The sequence below is a fragment of the Mobula birostris genome, chromosome 9 (assembly GCF_030028105.1).
Source record: "Mobula birostris isolate sMobBir1 chromosome 9, sMobBir1.hap1, whole genome shotgun sequence".
In the NCBI taxonomy this organism is placed as follows: domain Eukaryota; kingdom Metazoa; phylum Chordata; class Chondrichthyes; order Myliobatiformes; family Myliobatidae; genus Mobula; species Mobula birostris.
The window spans coordinates 2775482-2796101 of NC_092378.1; the positions used below are offsets into that span (position 1 = coordinate 2775482).

The 20620-nt window shown below is 42.8% G+C and overlaps 1 protein-coding gene across 1 annotated transcript in view; it reads right to left on the reverse strand.

Annotated features, from left to right (window-relative positions):
* Positions 1-20620, reverse strand: part of utp20 (UTP20 small subunit processome component) — a 183231-nt gene that overhangs the window by 70039 nt on the left and 92572 nt on the right. Inside the window, exons 31-39 of the mRNA XM_072267366.1 lie at positions 20069-20213; positions 18593-18680; positions 14053-14196; positions 12169-12222; positions 11924-12076; positions 9524-9679; positions 8279-8416; positions 5943-6080; positions 3585-3724 (exon numbers count right to left, since the gene is read on the reverse strand). Of these exons, the coding sequence (XP_072123467.1) occupies positions 3585-3724; positions 5943-6080; positions 8279-8416; positions 9524-9679; positions 11924-12076; positions 12169-12222; positions 14053-14196; positions 18593-18680; positions 20069-20213 (1156 nt within the window). The remainder of the gene's footprint in view (positions 1-3584; positions 3725-5942; positions 6081-8278; positions 8417-9523; positions 9680-11923; positions 12077-12168; positions 12223-14052; positions 14197-18592; positions 18681-20068; positions 20214-20620) is intronic.

Consider the following 20620-nt stretch of genomic DNA (forward strand, 5'->3'; position numbering starts at 1 on the left):
TTCTTTTAGCCTTTCTGATTTCTTTCTTAAGTTTTCTCTTGCACTTCTTGTACTCTGTAAGTACCTCATGTGTTCCTATCTGTCTATACCTGCTACGCACCTCCCTCTTTTCCCTTAACCAGGGCCTCAATATCTCTTGTAAACCAAGGCTCCCTATACTTGATAACTTTACCTTTTATTCTGACAGGCACATACAAGATTTGTACTCTCAAAATTTCATTTTTGAAGGTCTCCCACTTTCCAAGTACACCTTTGTCAGAGAACAGCCTATCCCAATCCACGTTTCAAGATCATTTATGATATCATCAAAATTGGCCTTTCTCCAATTTAAAATCTTAACCTGCGGACGAGACCTATCTCTTGCATATTTACTTTGAAACTAATGCCATTGTGGTTACTGGACGTAAAGTGTTCCCCTACACAAACTTCTGTCACCTGCCCTGTCTCGTTCCCTTACAGCAGATACAGTATCGCATGCTCTCTAGTTGGGACTTCCACATTTGATAATCCCATCTAGTCCTTTTACACAAAACAGTACAGCTCAAGAACAAAGTTCAAAGTAAGTTTATTATCAATGTATGTGTCACCATTCATTTTCTTGCAGGCATTCACAGTAGAACAAAGAAATACAACGGAATCAATGAAAAACTACACAAAGATTGACAAACAACCAATGTGCAAAGATAAAAAACAAACAATAAATAATAATAATGAATAAATAGACAGATAAATAAATGGCTAGCGAGCTAATGAATTAATACAAGCCCTGTGGCCCGTAATATTGCACCAAACTAATAAAATTAGTAATCAAATGGCCAACGAAACAAATCCCTTCTACCTACATAATGCCCTTCCATTTCCTGCACATACTGAAAAGTCTCTTCAATTGTATTTGCCTCTGCCAACATCCTTGGTGGCGCATTCCACACACTCACAACGCTTGTGCAAAAATAAACTTGACCCATGCATCTCCTTTGAACTTACTCCTTCTCTCATCTTAAATGTGTGCTCTCTTGTTTTACACTTTAACCTTTGGGAAAGTGATACCAATTATCTCTCATAATCTTACAAACCTCTATCAGATTTCCCCTCAGCCTCCACCACCCCAGAGAAAACAACCCAAGTGTGTCCAGCCTCTCGTTATAACACATGCCCTCTAATCCAGGCAGCATCTGGTAAGCTTCTTCTGCACTCTCTTCAAAGACTTGATATCCTTACTATAACGGAGTGACCAGAACTGCATGCAATACTCCAGACATGGCCTAACTAGAGCTTTGTCAAACTCCAGCATAACCTCTTGACTTTTGAATTCAATACCTTGACTACTGAGGGCAAGCATGTTGCATGCCTTCTTAACCACCCTATCAACCTGTGCAGCCACTTTCAGTTAGCTATGAACTTGGACCCCAAGATCCCTCTATTCTTCAACACTATTAAAGATCTTACCGTTAAAGATCTGTCCTTTTATATTACCAGATTTTCTCTAGAGCACTGTAGGTTGAAGGGGTAATTGATAAAAGCTTCTCAGGTTATGAGAGGCACAGTATCCTTTCCTCCAGGATTCAAATACAGCACATGCATTTATGGTGAGGAAGTTAAGCTCAAAGGAGATGTGTGGGTTAGGCTTTTCTTACACAGTGAGTGGTGGCTGCCAGGAATGAACTGCCGGGGGTGGTGTTGGTAGCAGATATGATAGAAGCATTTAAAAGGTCGTTAGAGGGAGAAGTGAATATGCAGGGAATGGAGGGATATGGACCATGTGCAGGCAAAAGAGAACTCATTTCGTTCAACATCGTATTCAGCACAGACATGTGGGTCAAAGGACCTGTTTCTCTTTTAGTTACTTTTGTAACCTGTAGTAATTTTTGTGTCTTCCACTGTACTGCAAATTAACAAATTTCACCATTGGCTGAAGGGACTGAACTGCATTACAGTGGCATGCAAAAGTTTGGGCACCCCTGGTCAAAATTTCTGTTACTGTGGATAGCTAAGCAAGTAAAAGATGACCTGATTTCCAAATGGCATAAACTTAAAAATGACACATTTCTTTAATATTTTAAGCAAGATTACCTTTTTATTTCCATCTTTTACAGTTTCAAAATAACAAAAAAGGAAAAGGGCCCAAAGCAAAAGTTGGGGCACCCTGCATAGTCAGTACTTAGTAACACCCCCTTTGGCAAGTATCACAGCTTGTAAACGCTTTCTGCAGCCAGCTAAGAGTCTTTCAATTCTTGTTTGGGGGATTTTCGCCCATTCTTCCTTGCAAAAGGCTTCTAGTTCTGTGAGATTCTTGGGCCGTCTTGCATGCACTGTTCTTTTGAGATCTATCGACAGATTCTCGATGATGTTTAGGTCGGGGGACTGTGAGGGCCATGGCAAAACCTTCAGCTTGTGCCTCTTGAGGTGGTCCATTGTGGATTTTGAGGTGTGTTTAGGATCATTAGCCTGTTGCAGAAGCCATCCTCTTTTCATCTTCAGTTTTTTTTTTACAGACAGTGTGATGTTTGCTTCCAGAATTTGCTGGTATTTAATTGAATTCATTCTTCCCTCTACCAGTGAAATGTTCCCCGTGCCACTGGCTGCAACACAAGCCCAAAGCATGATCGATCCACCCCCATGCTTAACAGTTGGAGAGGGGTTCTTTTCATGAAATTCTGCACCCTCTTTTCTCCAAACATACCTTTGCTCATTGCGGCCAAAAAGTTCTATTTTAACTCTATCAGTCCACAGGACTTGTTTCCAAAATGCATCAGGCTTGTTTAGATGTTCCTTTGCAAACTCCTGACACTGAATTTTGTGGTGAGGACACAGGAAAGGTTTTTTTCTGATGACTCTTCCATGAAGGTCATATTTGCGCAGGTGTCGCTGCACAGTAGAACAGTGCACCACCACTCCAGAGTCTGCTAAATCTTCCTGAAAGTCTTTTGCAGTCAAACGGGGGTTTTGATTTGCCTTTCTAGCAATCCTACAAGCAGTTCTCTCGGAAAGTTTTCTTGGTCTTCCAGACCTCAACTTGACCTCCACCGTTCCTGTTAACTGCCATTTCTTAATTACATTACGAACTGAGGAAACTGCTACCTGAAAATGCTTTGCTATTTTCTTATAGCCTTCTCCTGCTTTGTTGCATCATTTATTTTAATTTTCAGAGTGCTAGGCATCTGCTTAGAGGATCCTATGGCTGCTGATTGTTGGGACAAGGATTGAAGGTATTTATAAAGCTTTGAAATTTGCATCATCTGGCCTTTCCTAACGATGACTGTGAACAAGCCATAGCCCTAAGAAGCTAATTAAGGTCTGAGACCTTGGTAAAAGTTATCTAAGAGTTCAAATCTCTTGGGGTGCCCAAACATTTGCATGGTGCTCTTTTCCTTTTTTTTCACTCTAAAATTGTATAAAACAAAAATAATACACTAATCTTGCTTAGAATGTTTCATCTTTAACTTTATGACTTTTGAAGATCAGTTCATCTTCTATTCACTTAACTATTCACAGTAACAGAAATTTTGACTAGGGTGCCCAAACTTTTGCATGCCACTGTATATTCACAACTTCTGTCAGTGATAATCAGATTCTGATATACACACCTCACTGCCAGTTTCTGATTGATCTCTCCGGTCTGTAGAACGTGAATGTAGCGCTTCAGGTGATAGGTGTATGAGGACCAGGACAAGTGCTTGCATGCAGCTCCCACCAGCTCCACAGAAGCTGACGTCATGTTCTCATACTGGAGTGTTGTAAATAGAAAAGATAAGCATAGAGTGAAATACTGCAGAATAAAGCCCACTTTACAATCTTGGTTTGGCTGTAATTTATGTTACTGCAATGTGACAAGTGGAGGCAGATGACTATTTGATTTGAGCCCACTATACAGTTTGATCACAGTTGGTCATCCAAATACAATGAAGGATCAAGTGTTGCCAAAAAAAGAACTACAATTTCCAAATCAGTGAACAGGAATGAGGCAAAGGTGGTGGAAAAAGACAGAACCAAAAGTATTTGTTTTTGCCATGTGGTGGTAGGAATGGAGGCAGCCATTTTGTGAGACTGTCCTTGTAGCTGCCATTTTGTGAACTGATTCTTGCTACAGGATAACTCAATCAGAGCAGCTGAAAGGTAGACACAAGGACTTTCTGCTAATGCTCTGCTAAACCCGAAACCATTCTCAGACAAGAAGCTGGTTAGTATGTAAAATGGCAGGTGTGCAGAAGGGGCAGTCTGTGATCTGGTCGTCTGAACCCAGTGTTTGGCTGACCTGCTTGAACTAGACTGAACTGAGCCATTCTGACTGAGTTACACAGAACAAAACACATTACCTAACTCACAAAGCGGAAGGGAGAGCTATCAAGAATTACTGCTTGTAGCCCTGTGCCACTTCCAATGAGAAACTGACATGGGTCAGTCAGATGACCTTGAGCCAACAAATTTGAAACATCTGATAAGAAAAAGAAAAAGAATAAGAATGGAGAAATTTGGCAGTAGCAGCAGCAGCAACAACTCTGGAAACCAGCCATCACATAAGCGGACAATCCTATGTTGGAGATGAGGAGACTACTGTACATCGGAATCAGAAAAAATGCCTGCCCAGCGGAGACTCGTTTCCTCAGGTTTTACCTTTTCTCTTCTCTGACTGCTCACAGAGGGTCAGAGAAACTTAACAACTGTGCACACAAGAATTCATTTGTGTAAAGCCATGTGCTTGTGAACTGAAACAGTAAAGGTACTTGTCAGTAAATACAGTTTCCCTCTGTGTCTAACTGATCATTATTATTGAGGGGTAATCCTTTAACACAAATCTAGGGTCTTTTTCACCTTATATATTTACATGTACTGTGAACTTGCTGTGGTGTGTTGGTGAGGGTGTGACATGCAACAAAAGCAACAATACCCAACAATTATAAAGAGTAAAGAATTGTATTATAACGTGAAGTTAGCGGTTAAGGTAAGACCAAGGAAAAAAACACGCACAAGTACATACATACCAGCGTGTAATTACAATGTAAACAGCAGTATAGAAAGCAGCTTACAGTATTCTCCCCATGTCCTCTAATCCCGAGAATAATATCCAGCTCCTAGTTAGAGCGACACAGCAATAAAACAGGCCCTTTGGACCAACTGGTTCCTACACCACGATTTATCCAACTGAGCCTGCGTTCGGCCAATATCCCTCTCCACCTTTCCTATCAACAAACTAGCCCAATTATCTTTTAAATGTTGTCACTGTACACACCTCTACCACTTGCTCTGGCAGCTCATTCTACACACACACACACATCAGCCTTTGTGTGACAAAGTTGCCCCCAGCTTGCTTTTAAACCTTTCCTCTCTCATCTTAAACCTATGTGCTCTTGTTATGGACTCCTTTACAGTGGGGAAAAGACCGTCACTGTTAAGTTTAATTATGACCCTCTGATTTTATAAACCTCTAAGGTCTATCTTGAATGTCGTTAATGTTTGGTTTTGACTACTTTCTGCGGTGGAGAGCTCCACAGAGCCAACACTCCGTAGAAGAAATTTCTCCTCATCTCAGCCTTTGATGACTTATCCTTCCACTGGGAATCCATTCTGGGACATCCCAGTCATATGAAACATCATCCTCCATTTTGGTAATCTGGTTCCCCTATCAGCTTTATCCGGTTTCACTCCTTTTTCTTTAACTTCCAGTTCAGATTGAAGAATACCCACCTGAACAGTGGAAGTTAATGGGTTCCTGATTAGTCAGGGTGTTGAAGGCTATGAGGAGAATGGAGTTGAAAGGGACAATAAATCAGTCATGATTGAATGAGTGTACTCAATGGGCAAACTGGCCTAATCCTGCTCCTATGTCTTATGGCTACGAGGAAAAGGCAGGGGAATGGGGTTGAGAGGACAAATAAATCAGCCATGGTTCGATGGCAGAGAAAACCCAATGGCCTTATGGTCTTTTACACTGATCCAACACTTACCTTCAGCATCTTTTCATTAAACAGTGTTGATATAGCATAAGGCATGATATAATTCATCAGCGATCTGGAAGATAGTGTGATCTTCCCCTCCTCCAAGTGCTTTGCAAGTTTTCTCAAGGCTCGAGCCCTTCTGTGGATCTAAACATCCGAGAGAAAACAGAATAATAAACCATACTGGAATCTCTACAGGTCAGAAATACCACCAGAGAGAACTCCAAACCAGTTGAGTAACAAAATCTGTTCCTGCATCACGGTCAAAGGCAGTGAGCATTCACAAAGAGTGCAGCTGGAATCACACTAATTCTGTCCCTTGTCCACCGTGGGGAAGAGCAGCCAGTTCCCTACAACCATCAAGCTCCTGAACCTGCGTGGATAACTTCACTCACCACCACTCTAAACTGATTCCATAAAGCGCACTCACTTTAAAAACCATCAAATATTGAAAGGTTTGGATAGAGTGAACGTGGAGAGAATGTTTCCGATAGTGAGGAGTCTAGGACCAGAGAGCATAGCCTCAGAACAGAGGGACATCCATTTAGAACAGAAATGAGGTGGAATTTCATTAGCCTGAGGGTGGTAAATATGCAAAATTCATTGCCACAGGCAGCTGTGGAGACCAGGTCTTTGAGTATATTTAAAGCGAAAGTTGACAAATTCTTGATTAGTCAGGGCATCAAAGGTTATGGGGAGAAGGCATGAGAATACGGTTGATAGGGTTAATAAATCAGCCATGATGGAATGGCGAAGCAGACTCACTGGGACAAATGGCCTAATTTTGCTCTTATGGACTCTTCAACTCATTCTCAGTTTTATTTTTTTTAATTTGCAGAATGTGTCTTCTTTTGGATAACAGCTGTTTGTTGGTCTTTATGTATAGCTTTTCTATTGTATTTCCTTATTTTTCTGTAAATACCTGCAAGAAATTGAATCTCAAAGTAGTAAATGGTGACATATACATACTTAAGAATAAATATTACTTTGTATATTACCATCTGTGGTTTTAAAGACAACCTAACTTCTGGAGTTACTGCACTACGTTGGACTCTGCGTTGCTACAATGTCCAGCAGTGCTGTTCTTCCTGGCATCCCAGCCAACTTTAACCAACATAGCTAAAAAGGTAAGGTACAAAATCACTTCGTGACTCATTGATGTTTTGCATTCTATGGGCCATGATATTGTGTGCTACCCTCTACACATACAGAAGTTTACACATTTGTCACATGTGCATGAAAGGTACAATAAAATCCTTTGTTTGTGTTAACAGCCAACACACGCAAGGATGTCTGCAAATGTCTCCACACATTCTGGTGCCAACACCTCATGCCCACAACTTTCTCACGAGTGCAACTGTGTGACTGGTGGACTTACCAGCACAAAAATTTCCCAACCATCCTTAAATAATGGTGTCATTAACAATGCACCATATTCCTCCTGTGCAGTCCCTGCTTACATTATGAACAGTATGACATAACTCCAACAAGAGACTGCAGGCATTGGAATTTGGGAAAACAAACTCTCTGCTGGAGAAACTCAATGATGTCAAGCAGTACCTGGTGGGTGGGGAGAAGGAACTGTCAACATTTCATGTCTCAGTCCTACATCGGAGTCACTGAAGATGGGACTTCTACCGACTTCCATTCTGACTGGTTGTACCAAGGGAACTTCAATAAACTAACGCAGGAGGCTACAGAGAATAATGGACTAAGCCAATTCTGTCACATGGACAGCTCGCCTCACCATTTTGGACATCTGTAAGAGATGATATCTCAGGAAGGTGACATCTATCATCAGGGACACCCACCATCTGTGCTATGTCCTCTTCTCATTGCTGCCACTAGGCAGGGGGTACAAGCACCTCAAGGTTCACCACTGCCATTCAGTTGTTAACTTATGGTTTGCTTGGCTTGTAACATACTGAGCATCTGCTGAAAAAAACTAACAACGTTGTGAAATGGAATAAGTTATAGTGTAATAACTTGAGAAATGGGCTTGATGGGAATGACCAGAGATCTGGTATACACAAGAGAACAGGAGGAAACTATAAGGTGGGAATATAATTCTTACTTTAACTAGGTCATAACCAATTTGAACGTAGCTTACAGATGAAAATTACAGCATCAGTTATTTTTGGACTTTCAGAACACCAAAAAAGTTCAACTGATAGGAAACTATGTTTAAACCAAGATCACACGACCCACTTTATTTCCTAATTCCAGTTGATGGTAGCTACTGACATTTTGGGTTGTGAAGTCACCTCATCTAATGCCCCAGAACAATTTAGCTATTGAACAGTTTTTGACATTTTTGATACAACAAAAGGTCTTTCTTTATGCACCTGTATGTGTTTCATATTCTCGAAGAAGTCCGTTTCTGGATCGCGGTCTGTTAGCTGAATCAGGTCCCGGAACTCGGAACGCTGGGGAAATGTACGGATTAAACAGCCAAGGAGCGTGGTGTAGTCTTGCTGAACACTCTGCAATAAATGAAAGCAAAATCACTGAAAAGGGAAGAAGCAATAGAATGAATTCAGTCACGGGGAGAAGTACAAATTCCTTACAGACAAGCAGTGGGCATTGAATCCCCATCTCACAGCATGCACTGTGATAGCATTACCCTAACAGCTATGCTACCGTGCAGTGATGATCATATAGCAGACGTTTAAGCAGGACTCTACAGGTTTAGTATCAGTCAGTGAAAATAAATGAGCCTGAGTCAAAAACCATGCCTGGTTACCATGGTTACGAGGCTAACAACCATTACATAAACTCCAGGACAAAACTTACCATTCTACATCAATGGAACAGCTCATAGCTTATGTAGCACATCACCGCTGGTGTTTGACTCGGAAACAGGCTTACCTCATGCCATGTTTAAATGGCGCATCCAGGGTAGATGGAGTTGGGCAGGGGGAGTAGATAAGAAATAGTGGAAGTCTAATAAAAACACTGGATTGGGGAGTATTCTTTCCGGGACAAGTGACTCTCCTGTTGACATCAGCTTGTAATAAAAAGAAAGTTGTTCTGAAGATAATAATAATGCCTTTATTTATAGAGCATTTTTCATACAGCCAATGCAGGTCAAAGTGTTTAACAATGGGAAGAAAGTGCAAACAAGAAAATAAAATCAAAAACTAAAAATAAAAGACAAAAAGATGTTGGTTAAAGGCAAGGTTAAATAAATAGGTTTTGAGCTGGTGTTTAATGGTGTTTGAGCTGAGTTCCACAGTTTAGGAGTGTAGTTCAAAAACACTGACCTGCCAATTACCTTTTGAAGGAGATTGTTTAAATTTAAGAGACCAGCGGAAGACCTGCGAGCTCAAGCAGGATTATAAAATGAAAGTGATACTGTGATGTACTCTGGTCCCGGAGCATTAAGAGCTTTAAAATCAATTCTGATCTCCAGACTCTAGATAAATTCTTTCCATCTACATGTGGTCAACAGAAACACAAAGGAAATCATGTCTTTCCATTCAGCTGTAGCATCTTGTGGAGCCTTCTTCACGCTGAACGCTGCACCGCCAGAACACAGTAGCCGCTGTGGACTCCCACCCCACCCTGATCAGCCCTTCCCAATACTTTACCTCGACCTTTGACTTTAGACAGTTCCTCAGGGTGTCGAGCAGCGTCCGCAAGATCACCTCCTTGTATTCTCCTTCTGAGCATTCAATGGATGCCACTTGCTGGACAATTGAACTCAGGCAGAGCGTGGCACAGTCACTGAGAGTCATCTCACCCAACTGCAGGAGTGTAGGAAAAAGCAAAATTATTTACATATCCGGTCAGAAACCATTGTCCACAATAACAAGGCCTAAGGTGCCATGGGTCTTAGTCTCTTCGAGGACAGAGAACAAGTACAGTAGTAGACTGCCAGTTTCAGCATTGCAACAGGACAGTCAGCAGCAGTTCATACACCTAGTACACATACCTGAACTCATCTACAGCTCTGTCCTCTGCAACTCCCACACAGTCCCAGGTAACCAACACACCCACTTTGAAATTCTAACTCTAGTTTTCAGAAGCCTCCATATCCAACCCACTCTTCACTTCCCCACCAGCCCACACATCACTGCACATTTCAGGGTTCCAGTTCAAAGTAAATTCATTATCAACGTATATTTAATATCAAAACTACATACATGTCACCATATATCACCTTGATTCATTTTCCTGTAGGCATTCACAGTAGAACAAAGAAGTACAATAGAATCAATGAAATATACAAAGACTGATAGACAATGTAAAACAAACTGCAAATACAAGAAAAAAAATAATAATAACAAATAAATAATACTGAGAACGTAAGTTCTAGAGTCCTTGAAAGTAAGTCCATAGGTTGTGTTCAGTGTTGAGGTGAATGAAGTCATCCATGCTGATTCAGTTTTTGACTGTCACAGAACCCACTGAAAGCTTTGGCAAGATCTTCAGCCCTGAACAGTCCCTGTCTAAACCTAACTCTAACTTTCATCTGTTTTAAATCCAGTACTAAAACCTAAATCTTCACCATGTTTTTAATCACCTCTCTCCGTACCCCCATATGTGATACTACAACTGTTAAGCACCCAGGAGCTGTTTGCTCTGTTAAAGTACCTCTCTAACTGGAGGTTGTAAAAACACAGAGCATTACAGATGGTACAGGCTCTTTGGAGCCGATTTTTCAACCTACTACAGATCAATCTCACCCTCCCCTCCCACATAACCCTCCATTTTTCTTCCATTCATGTCCTATCCAAGAGTCTCTTAAGTGTCCATAAATGGATTTGCCTCTACCAATATCCTCTGGTAGTGCATTCCACACATCCAACACTGTGAAAGAAAAAGCTGCGTCTAACATTACCTCCTCAAACCTTCTTACAATCACATTAAATTATGCCCTGGGAAAGGAGTCTCTGGCTGTCCACTCAGTCTATGCCTCTATCATCTTGTACGCTTCCTACAAGTCACCTTTCAGCCTCCTCCATTCCAAGAAGGAAAACGCTCATTCAATTAACAAGTCCTCAAAAAGCTGGCATCCATCATTGAAGGACCGCCAAACACCCAGGACATACCCTTCCCTCACTGCTACCATCGAGGAGGTGGTACACGAGCCTGAAGACACACATTCAACGTTTCAGGAACAGATTCTTCCTCTCTGCCATCAGATTTCTGAACGGACAATGAACTATACCTCAGATTTTTTTTCTCTTTTTTGCTTTCTTTTTGCACTATTGAATGTATATATACTTATTGTAATGTATAGTATTTTTTATTATTATGTATTGCAATGTACCGCTGCCACAAAACAACAAATTTCATGACATATGCCAGTGATATTAAACCTGATTCTGATTAAACATGAAGTAAGCAAGGTTTACCTGATCACTACAATACTCTTCTAGTGTAATGCATCACATTCTGATCCTCTACAACTCTGCTTAACTTATTGCATTAAAGCTAGAAACAGAAAGTTTCAGAGTCAATTAAGTACTGTCATACAGATTTCAAACTTTTACATGGTCAATGCAAAACAGTTGCATGTGAGAACCTAAATGACATGAAGCGGTTCTACATTTTTCAGATTATGTGAGGCAACAATTTTCACAAATTTTCCAACTGTTTGTAGTGTTGTAAAATTAAGGCCATGGTGACCATGTGTTTGGGGTGGATACAGTGGATAGGGCATATTGTTGTGAAATTAGGATCATGGTAACCATGTGTTTGGGGTGGATGGAGTGCATGGGGCATAGTGTTGGATAATTAAGGTCATGGTAACCAGGTGTTTGGGGTGGATAAAGTGGATAAGGGCATAGTGTTGGATAATTAAGGTCATGGTAACCATGTGTTTGTGGTAGATGGAGTGGATGGGGCATAGTGTTGGATAATTAAGATCATATTTACCATCTGCTTGGAATGGAAGGGGCGGATGGGATGTGATGTTGTGAAATTAAGATATTGGTAACCATGGGGTGGAAGGTGCAGCTGGGGCGTTGGCTCTGGACACTCACCTGAATGGAATAGAAACAGTTGTGCATGATTGGAATCAGGTAGACCATGTCCAACTTCTTCATCTCTCGGATCGCGCTGGTGGCCAGTTGGAACGCAGACAGACGCACGTCAAAGTCAATATCATCCAGGTGTCGTCGGTCAAAGGCATTCAACTAACACAAGAATAAAAGTAATCTGATTAAATCTGGAGTAGTCTTCAAATGAATTAACTCTGCACAACAGTCGTAGAAGCACTTCACCTTACCTTGGTGACTGTTTCTGTAACATAAGCTAGAGTCCCGTCCAGATCTGCCAGGCTCTGTATATAAGGGAAAGGATAATCAACCAAAAGTATTCAACATTTAGCCACTTTTAAATGTAAATCGGCAAATAAATGAGAACTATAAGAGCATAGGAGAGCATTCTACCCATTTAGCCAGAACAGAAAAATCAGTGATTTCACTCTTTTCAGATTCACTTATTGATCGAAGCACACAGTGAAATGTGTCATTCGCAGATGAAGTGCATTTAGGCACTCTAGTTCAGTAACTCTCAACAACTACGCTTCTCTCAGTCTTACACATCCACCTTCACACTATTTTAAGAATGTAAGAACCAGGAGCAGATGTCAGCCATTCGGCCCGTTGACCTGCTCTGCTATTCAATAAGATCACGGCTGAACTGGCCATGGACTCAACTCCAGCAACCTACCTTTTCCCCTTTCCTGTAAACACTCAATCAGTGATTGTCGTTGATGGGGATGGGGGGCAAGCGCAGCCGGCAGGGATGGGGGGCAAGCGCGGCCAGTGGGGATGGGGGGCGAGCGCAGCCAGCGGGGATGGGGGATGCTCCGGGTCGGCACCAACAGCCGCTCCAGGTCGGCACCAACACCACTTGGGTTTGACACCATAGGTTCAGCAGAAACACACGTGCAAGTCACACTTGAGAGAAAGTCTGCGTCCCCTCGCACAAGGACCACTTGCACAGTTATTAATAATCCAAAATTCTGGTTTGTCACCTAGTTGACACGATATAAAGCACCAGCTGGAGTTCACTGACCTGTCCACTGTGTTTAATCTATTCCATCACCACCACTAGACCAAACGGATTCACCAATATGCCACATTCCGTTTCCACGCTAATCTGAATGACGCAAAAAGGCTTCTGAAGGGGCTAGTGCTTACCACTGGAGAGTAAGACAATCCCAGTCCTGCAAAGGCACCTGTCTGATCAGAGCCAGCTGTAACTCACGGCTCAAGCCACAGGTTTTCCTTTAATCAAGGTGTTTAGACTCTGAGTGCAGTCTGCAGCATCTGCTGTGACAGGGCCCAGAGGAGGCCGGTGGGTGGGGGAGGAGGTGGAGACGAACAGTGTGCACACTGAGTGAGAGATGGAGGGAGGGAAGAGTCCATTTCAGCTCGTATCTTGTGATCTTGTGCATAGCAGGATCACGCAAAGCAGCAAGTTTATCATCAACACACATAAAAGTTGCTGGTGAACGCAGCAGGCCAGGCAGCATCTCTAGGAAGAGGTGCAGTCGACGTTTCAGGCCGAGACCCTTCGTCAGGACCGTAAGACATAGTTGCAGAAGTAGACCAGCTGGCTCATTGACTCTGCTCTGCCATTCCATTATGGCTGATTTATTTTACCTTTAAACCCTTCTCCTTGTTATCTCTGACACCCTAACTAATCAAGAATGTATCAACCTCCTCTTTAAATATACCCAATAACTTGACCTCCACAGCTATCTGTGGCAACAAATTCCAAAGATTCCCCACCCTCTGGTTACAGAAATTCTTCATCATCTCTGTTCTCAACTGACGTCTCTCATTTCTGAGACTGTGCCCTTTGATCATAGACCCACCTCCCCACAATTGGAAACATCTTCTCCACGTCATTCTATTGAGGCCTTTCAAGATTCAATAGGTTTCAATGAGATCCTCCCCCTCCATTCTTCAGAATTCCAACAAGAACAAGCCCAGAGCCATAAACGCTCCTTAGACGTTAACCCTTTAATTCCTGGAATCATTCTTGTGAACCTTCTCTGGACTCTGTCCAATGCCAGCACATCTTTTCTTCGATAAGAGCCCCAAAACTGTTGACAATACTCTGAGTGCAGCGCAGAGGTCTAGCAGTCAGAGTACGGTACCTGAAAGACTGAGCAGAGCATCTGACGGGACAGCTTGTTCTGAATGACGGAGAAGAGGGTACCCAAAGGCTTCAGGAAACTGGAAGGCTGTACGCAGTGTTGTAGGAGGTTCTGGATGGTTTGCAGAATGTCGATCTCCGTGTCCTGTGGGAATGAGAGACAATGATGACAAACAGCTGAGATGAGCAGTTTACCTCCAGAACTGCACAGAACACACCAATGCTAGATATGTTAAAGACAGCTCACAAATTTAAGAGAAAGATATTACAGGAGTCACACACGATGCAGGTGCAACTACCAAGAAAATTATTTGGGTATAATAGGAAACAAGCTTGTTTTTAAGAAATTCTACCTACCTTATTCAGTTATATCACAGAGAGATACAGCATATCAACCGGTCCCTCATTTTCCATTCCCACCTTCTACCACTCACCCACACATTCACTGCAGCTTAGTGTTCAACTACCCTACCAGATTTTTGGGAAATGCGAGGAAGCCGGAGTGTAGTGCGTGGGGAAATCCACACTGTCACAGGGCTAACATGTAAAACTATGCAGACAGCACTGAAGGTCACGATCAAACCAGGGTCACCCACCAATTTGTGGAAGCATCCAAGGCTTTATTGAATATTGAAAAGCCCAGGTAAAGTGGATGTGGAGAGGTTGTTTCCTACAGTGGGGGAGTCTAGGACCAGAGGGCGCAGCCTCAGAATAGAAGAATGTCCCATTAGAACTCAGATGAGGAAGATTTGTTTGGCCAGAAGGTTGTGTATCTGTAGAATCCATTGCCACTGACATACAATCAATATGTGTACACTATTTTATGTATTTATATTTATTAAATTTTTATTATTATTGAGCTCATTAACTTATTGTGTTTTTTTGTGCTGCATTGGATCTGGACGGGCAATGAATGCTGGCTTAGCTGGTGATGCCCACATCCCATAAATGAATAAAATACAAATTTAGATCTGGAGTAACAATTTTACACTTTACACTTGTGTACTGGTAATGATATTAGACAATCTTGAATGTTGAATCTGTGGAGACCAATTCATCGGGTATATTTAAAGTGGAGGTTGATGGGTTCCTGATTAATCAGTGCATCAAAGGATACAGGGAGAAGGCAGGAGAATCCATTGAAAGGGGAAATAAATCAGTCAAGAAGGAATAGCACAGACAATTCTGTTCCTAAATCCTACAGACCTTGAGCTGGGAGGGAGGAGGCCATTCAGCCCATTACAAGTGCTATAAAATCATCCTTACTGTCTACTGTTCTTCCACAGCCCTGTAAAAGGGTAGAGACTTGAAAAAAGTATGCAAAATGGCACCAGCATCCGACGCCACTAACAGCGCCATCCTACAGAGAGTTTACAATACTACTTCTTCTCATTCTTCTTTTAAATATACAGTACTTCTCCTACTAGTCTGCATGCAAATGAGGCCTGTAATTTATTTTTTGATTATGTGTTTTTGGGCCGACTGAGTGACCTGGTGCATTTGCTGTTGCTGAGGGAATTTAGTGTGGTTGAGAACGGATTGTGCAGCCTAACAGTGAAGCGCTAACCCGTGATTGGCTCCTTTACTCGCTGATATTGCCAATTAAAGTGCCGAGCAAGACTGAAATCGATGAGGGTGAGAGCGGAAGGTGAGGTGCTCAGCACCATCTGCCTCTTCCTCTCGCTCGCTGCTGCCGAAGGAAGGTGCAGGAGTCTTGTGTCTTGGGCACGGTTTGATCAATGCAGTTTGTGGAATGGACTCTAGTTGATGTTACATGTGTTTCTGGTTGCACGTTTTTTATTGCTGTTTTGCACAATTCAACGAGGCCCGACTCTGCAGCCTGCAGTCAACAAGCGACGCGGTGCTAAACTGAACTACACTCAACATCCCTAGACTGTTTGTACTCCCTGCCTAAAAACTCAGCCACATTCTTGGTGGAGCAACAAGCTGGACTACAACAACATCACACGCACCATCATTCCACAGGCCATGCCATTCAGGGACTTGGGCTACATTATTTCTTATTATTGTATTTTTTTGTGAATGTATGTTTTCTGCTATCATAACCATAGGTACTATGTGCTGTGTAATGTGCCCCCGAGGAACACTGCTTCATTTGGCTACATTCATATATCATTAAATGATAATTAAACTTTAACTTGAAAATTTTTGCCCCTCAAGTCACCTTTAAACTTTCCCTCACACCCCCTTCAAACTTAAAAGCATGTGCTCTGCTGTTTGACATTTCTACACTGGGGAAAAGAGTCTGGCTGTCTACTCTGTCTATGCCTCTCATAATTATAAACCCCTCTAACAGATCTCCCCTCATCTGCCACCACTCTGGGCAGAGCAACCCAAGTTTGTTCAAACTTTCCTTATATCTTTACATTAACAGACACTATGGCCGACTGACCTAGCAATGCATCTTGGGACGTGGGAGGAAACTGGAGCACCCAGGGAAACCCACGTGGTCACAGGAAGAACTTGGAAATAACACCAACACTAACAAAGGGTGGAATGAAAGACAGATCTCTTGATGAATGCTCTCCAGTGCACACACCAAGATTAGAAAAGGACAGTTTTCTTTGTCACATTATATCGAAACATACAGTGAAATGACAAACAAGCAAAAATCTGCAGATGCTGGAAATCCGAGCAACACACACAAAATGCCGGAGGAACTCAGCAGGCCAGGCAGCATCTATGGACAAAAGTACAGTCGACGTTTCAGACTGAAACTGCTTGGCCTGCTGAGGTCCTCCAGTATTTTGTGTGTGATACAGTGAAATGCATCATTTGTGCCAACTACTAACACAGTCCGAGGAGGTGCTGGGCCGCCCACAAGTGTTGCCACGCTTCCAGCACCAACACAGCGTCCTCACAACTCACTAACCCTAACCCGTACGTCACAACTCACTGACCCTAACCCGTACGTCACAACTCACTGACCCTAACCCGTACTCACAACTCACTGACCCTAACCCGTACGTCACAACTCACTGACCCTAACCCGTACTCACGACTCACTGACCCTAACCCGTACTCACGACTCACTGACCCTAACCCGTACGTCACAACTCACTGACCCTAACCCGTACTCACAACTCACTGACCCTAACCCGTACATCACAACTCACTGACCCTAACCCGTACTCACAACTCACTGACCCTAACCCGTACGTCACAACTCACTGACCCTAACCCGTACTCACAACTCACTGACCCTAAACCGTACTCACAACTCACTGACCCTAACCCGTACATCACAACTCACTGACCCTAAACCGTACTCACAACTCACTGACCCTAACCCGTACTCACGACTCACTGACCCTAACCCGTACTCACGACTCACTGACCCTAACCCGTACGTCACAACTCACTGACCCTAACCCGTACCTCACAACTCACTGACCCTAACCCCTACTCACAACTCACTGACCCTAACCCGTACGACACAACTCACTGACCCTAACCCGTACGTCACAACTCACTGACCCTAACCCGTACTCACAACTCACTGACCCTAACCCGTACGTCACAACTCACTGACCCTAACCCGTACTCACAACTCACTGACCCTAACCCGTACGTCACAACTCACTGACTCTAACCCGTACTCACAACTCACTGACCCTAACCCGTACGTCACAACTCACTGACCCTAACCCGTACTCACAACTCACTGACCTTAACCCGTACGTCACAACTCACTGACCCTAACCCATACTCACAACTCACTAACCCTAACCTGCACTCACAACTCACTAACCCTAACCCGTACATCACAACTTACTAACCCTAACCCGTACGTCTTTGGAATGTGGGAGGAAACCCACACAGTCATGAGGAGAATGTACAAACTCATTACAGGCAACAGCAGGAAATGAAACATCGTCACCAGCGCTGTAAAGTGTTATGCTATCCACTTGGCTACCGGGCTGCCCTTTTTCACAGGGTGATATAGACAAGTCTTACATTGAAACATAGAAAACCTACAGCACAATACAGGCCCTTCAGCTCACAAAGCTGTGCCGAACATGTCCCTACCATAGAACTACCTAGGCTTTACCCATAGCCCTCTATTTTTCTAAGCTCCATGTAGCCATCCAGGAGTCTCTTAAAAGACCCTATCGTTTCCACCTCCATCACCGTCGCCGGCAGCCCATTTCACGCACTCATCACTCTCTGCGTAAAAAACTTACCCCGACATCTCCTCTGTACCTGCTTCCAAGCACATTAAAACTGTGCCCTCTAGTGCTAGCCATTTCAGCCCTGGGAAATAGTCTCTGATTATCCACACAATTAATGCCTCTCATCATCTTATACACCTCTGTCAGGTCACCTCTCATCCTCCGTTGCTCCAAGGAGAAAAGGCCGAGTTCACTCAACCTATTCTCATAAGACATGCTCCCCAATCCCCAATCCAGGCAACATCCTTGTAAATCTTCTCTGCACCCTTTCTATGGTTTCCACGTGGACACAGAAATGTCTTCCTGTGAGGTGCTAGGTTTGAAGAGGGTGATGTAGAGAAGTCTTACCTGTGAGGTATTAGGTTTGAAGAGATACGGCAGCAGTAGGTTGATTAGAACAGAGCTCTGATCCTTGTCTTGTACAAATCTACTTATCCTGAAGAGGAATCAGACATTTAATACAAATTAATATTGTCAATTACATTTCTAATACAGTTCCAAACTGCAATGGGGTGCAAGAGATTCTACAAATGTTGCCAATCTGAAGCAACATACACAAAATGCAACAGGAATTTGGAAGGTCAGGCGGAGAGAAATGAACATTCGAAGTTTCGGACATTTCCTTCCACAGATGCTGCCTTGACCTGCCAAAGTCCTCCAGTGTTTTGTCCATACTGTAGAGATGTGAACTTCGCCATGGATGATCCAGATGAGAGGAGGATTGGGAATGGGGCTACCAACCCCATCCTATAAAAACCTAGTGCTACAGAAACACCAATAGAAGCTCCAAAGACCTCAACCCTAAGAGAGGATGGATACACCAAGGAGAAGGGCAACACATGAAGTCAATGTGAAAGACTGGCCAGGACAAAGGACTCTGGCGAGCCTATGCCCCAGTTAGGGTGATGGGCTTAAGTAAGCAGTGATGTGTTTTTGGGCGATTTTTACAAAAGGAATTTTGGAACAGTTAAAAAGACAAAGCCGTTTCAAGGGATTTACTGCTTGTCAGCTGAATAGTCCTCATTGCAAATGGAGGCCCGAGCTCGTTGGCCAAGTCGTGTCCCACTGTGGTGCCCAGTGTTTGACGTTGTGTTAATGCTCCTGGTATGGAGCTCTGGAAATGAAATGAATGCAGATTAGTGTTTCCTTCAGCTTGGAGTTCTGAGGGCAATCGTTCGATTAGTGCTGTGATAAAGAACTATGAAGGGTGAAGGGAGTAGGAAAGTCCAATTCCTAAGCATTCTTATGTTTATTTATTTCACACTATGCAGGTATTCGGGCAGTTGTTGCACAGCCCATTGTTGGCAGCTCATCTAGGAGAAGAAAACTCTGAACTCAAATCTTTGCTGCAGATTCTGGAAATCAATATAATGAATTATGTTGGAAAGGCAGTATACCCTCTCTTGTACAGAGATTAGACTGTGCACACTCTTCCAGATACAGCTTTAACAAGGCTCCAACCTTCTTGTGATGATGACCACTAACTATTTACCTTCTATATTTGGTGTTTATTTTCCAGACCAATTCAGATTCATTTATTTATGACATGTACATCAAAACACACAGTGAACTGTGTCTATGGCATTAAGAACCAGCACAGTTGCTGGGATGTGCTGGGAGCAGTCTGTAAGTATTGCCACACATTCCAGGGCCAATATGTCATGCCCACAATGTTCAGCAGAACACAACAAGCAACAAAACAGCAGCAGCAAAGACAAGCCCCTTTCCTCCCTTGCATGTACATACTCGTAGCAGACATGTATTTTAATGGTAATTGACAAAATTCCCTGAATTTGAGGGAGTCAAGGTGACAGGAAAGCATACCTTGACAAGATACTCAGGTCTTTGCTGACTTGTGCCTGGAACTGTTTCTTCTTCATGCGTTCCACATTCCTGACAGCCTTGTTGAGGTGTTGTAGTATCATGGAAATATGAGGCAAAATAAGAAGAGTCCCATTGCTTGGAGTGTCTTGAGAAATAAACAAGGAGAACGTCAACAAATATAGCTTGAAGTAAACTTTTCAAAATTCTCATCCAAATATATTGTATTGTGCAAAAGCCTTAGGCACATATAGTCATAGTCATACTTTATTGATCCCGGGGGAAATTGGTTTTCATTACAGTTGCACCATAAATAATTAAATAGTAATAAAACCATAAATAGTTTTAAATAGTAATATGTAAATTATGCCAGGAAATAAGTCCAGGACCAGCCTATTGGCTCAGGGTGTCTGACCCTCCAAGGGAGGAGTTGTAAAGTTTGATGGCCACAGGCAGGAATGACTTCCTATGACGCTCAGTGTTGCATCTCGGTGGAATGAGTCTCTGGCTGAATGTACTCCTGTGCCCACCCAGTACATTATGTAGTGGATGGGA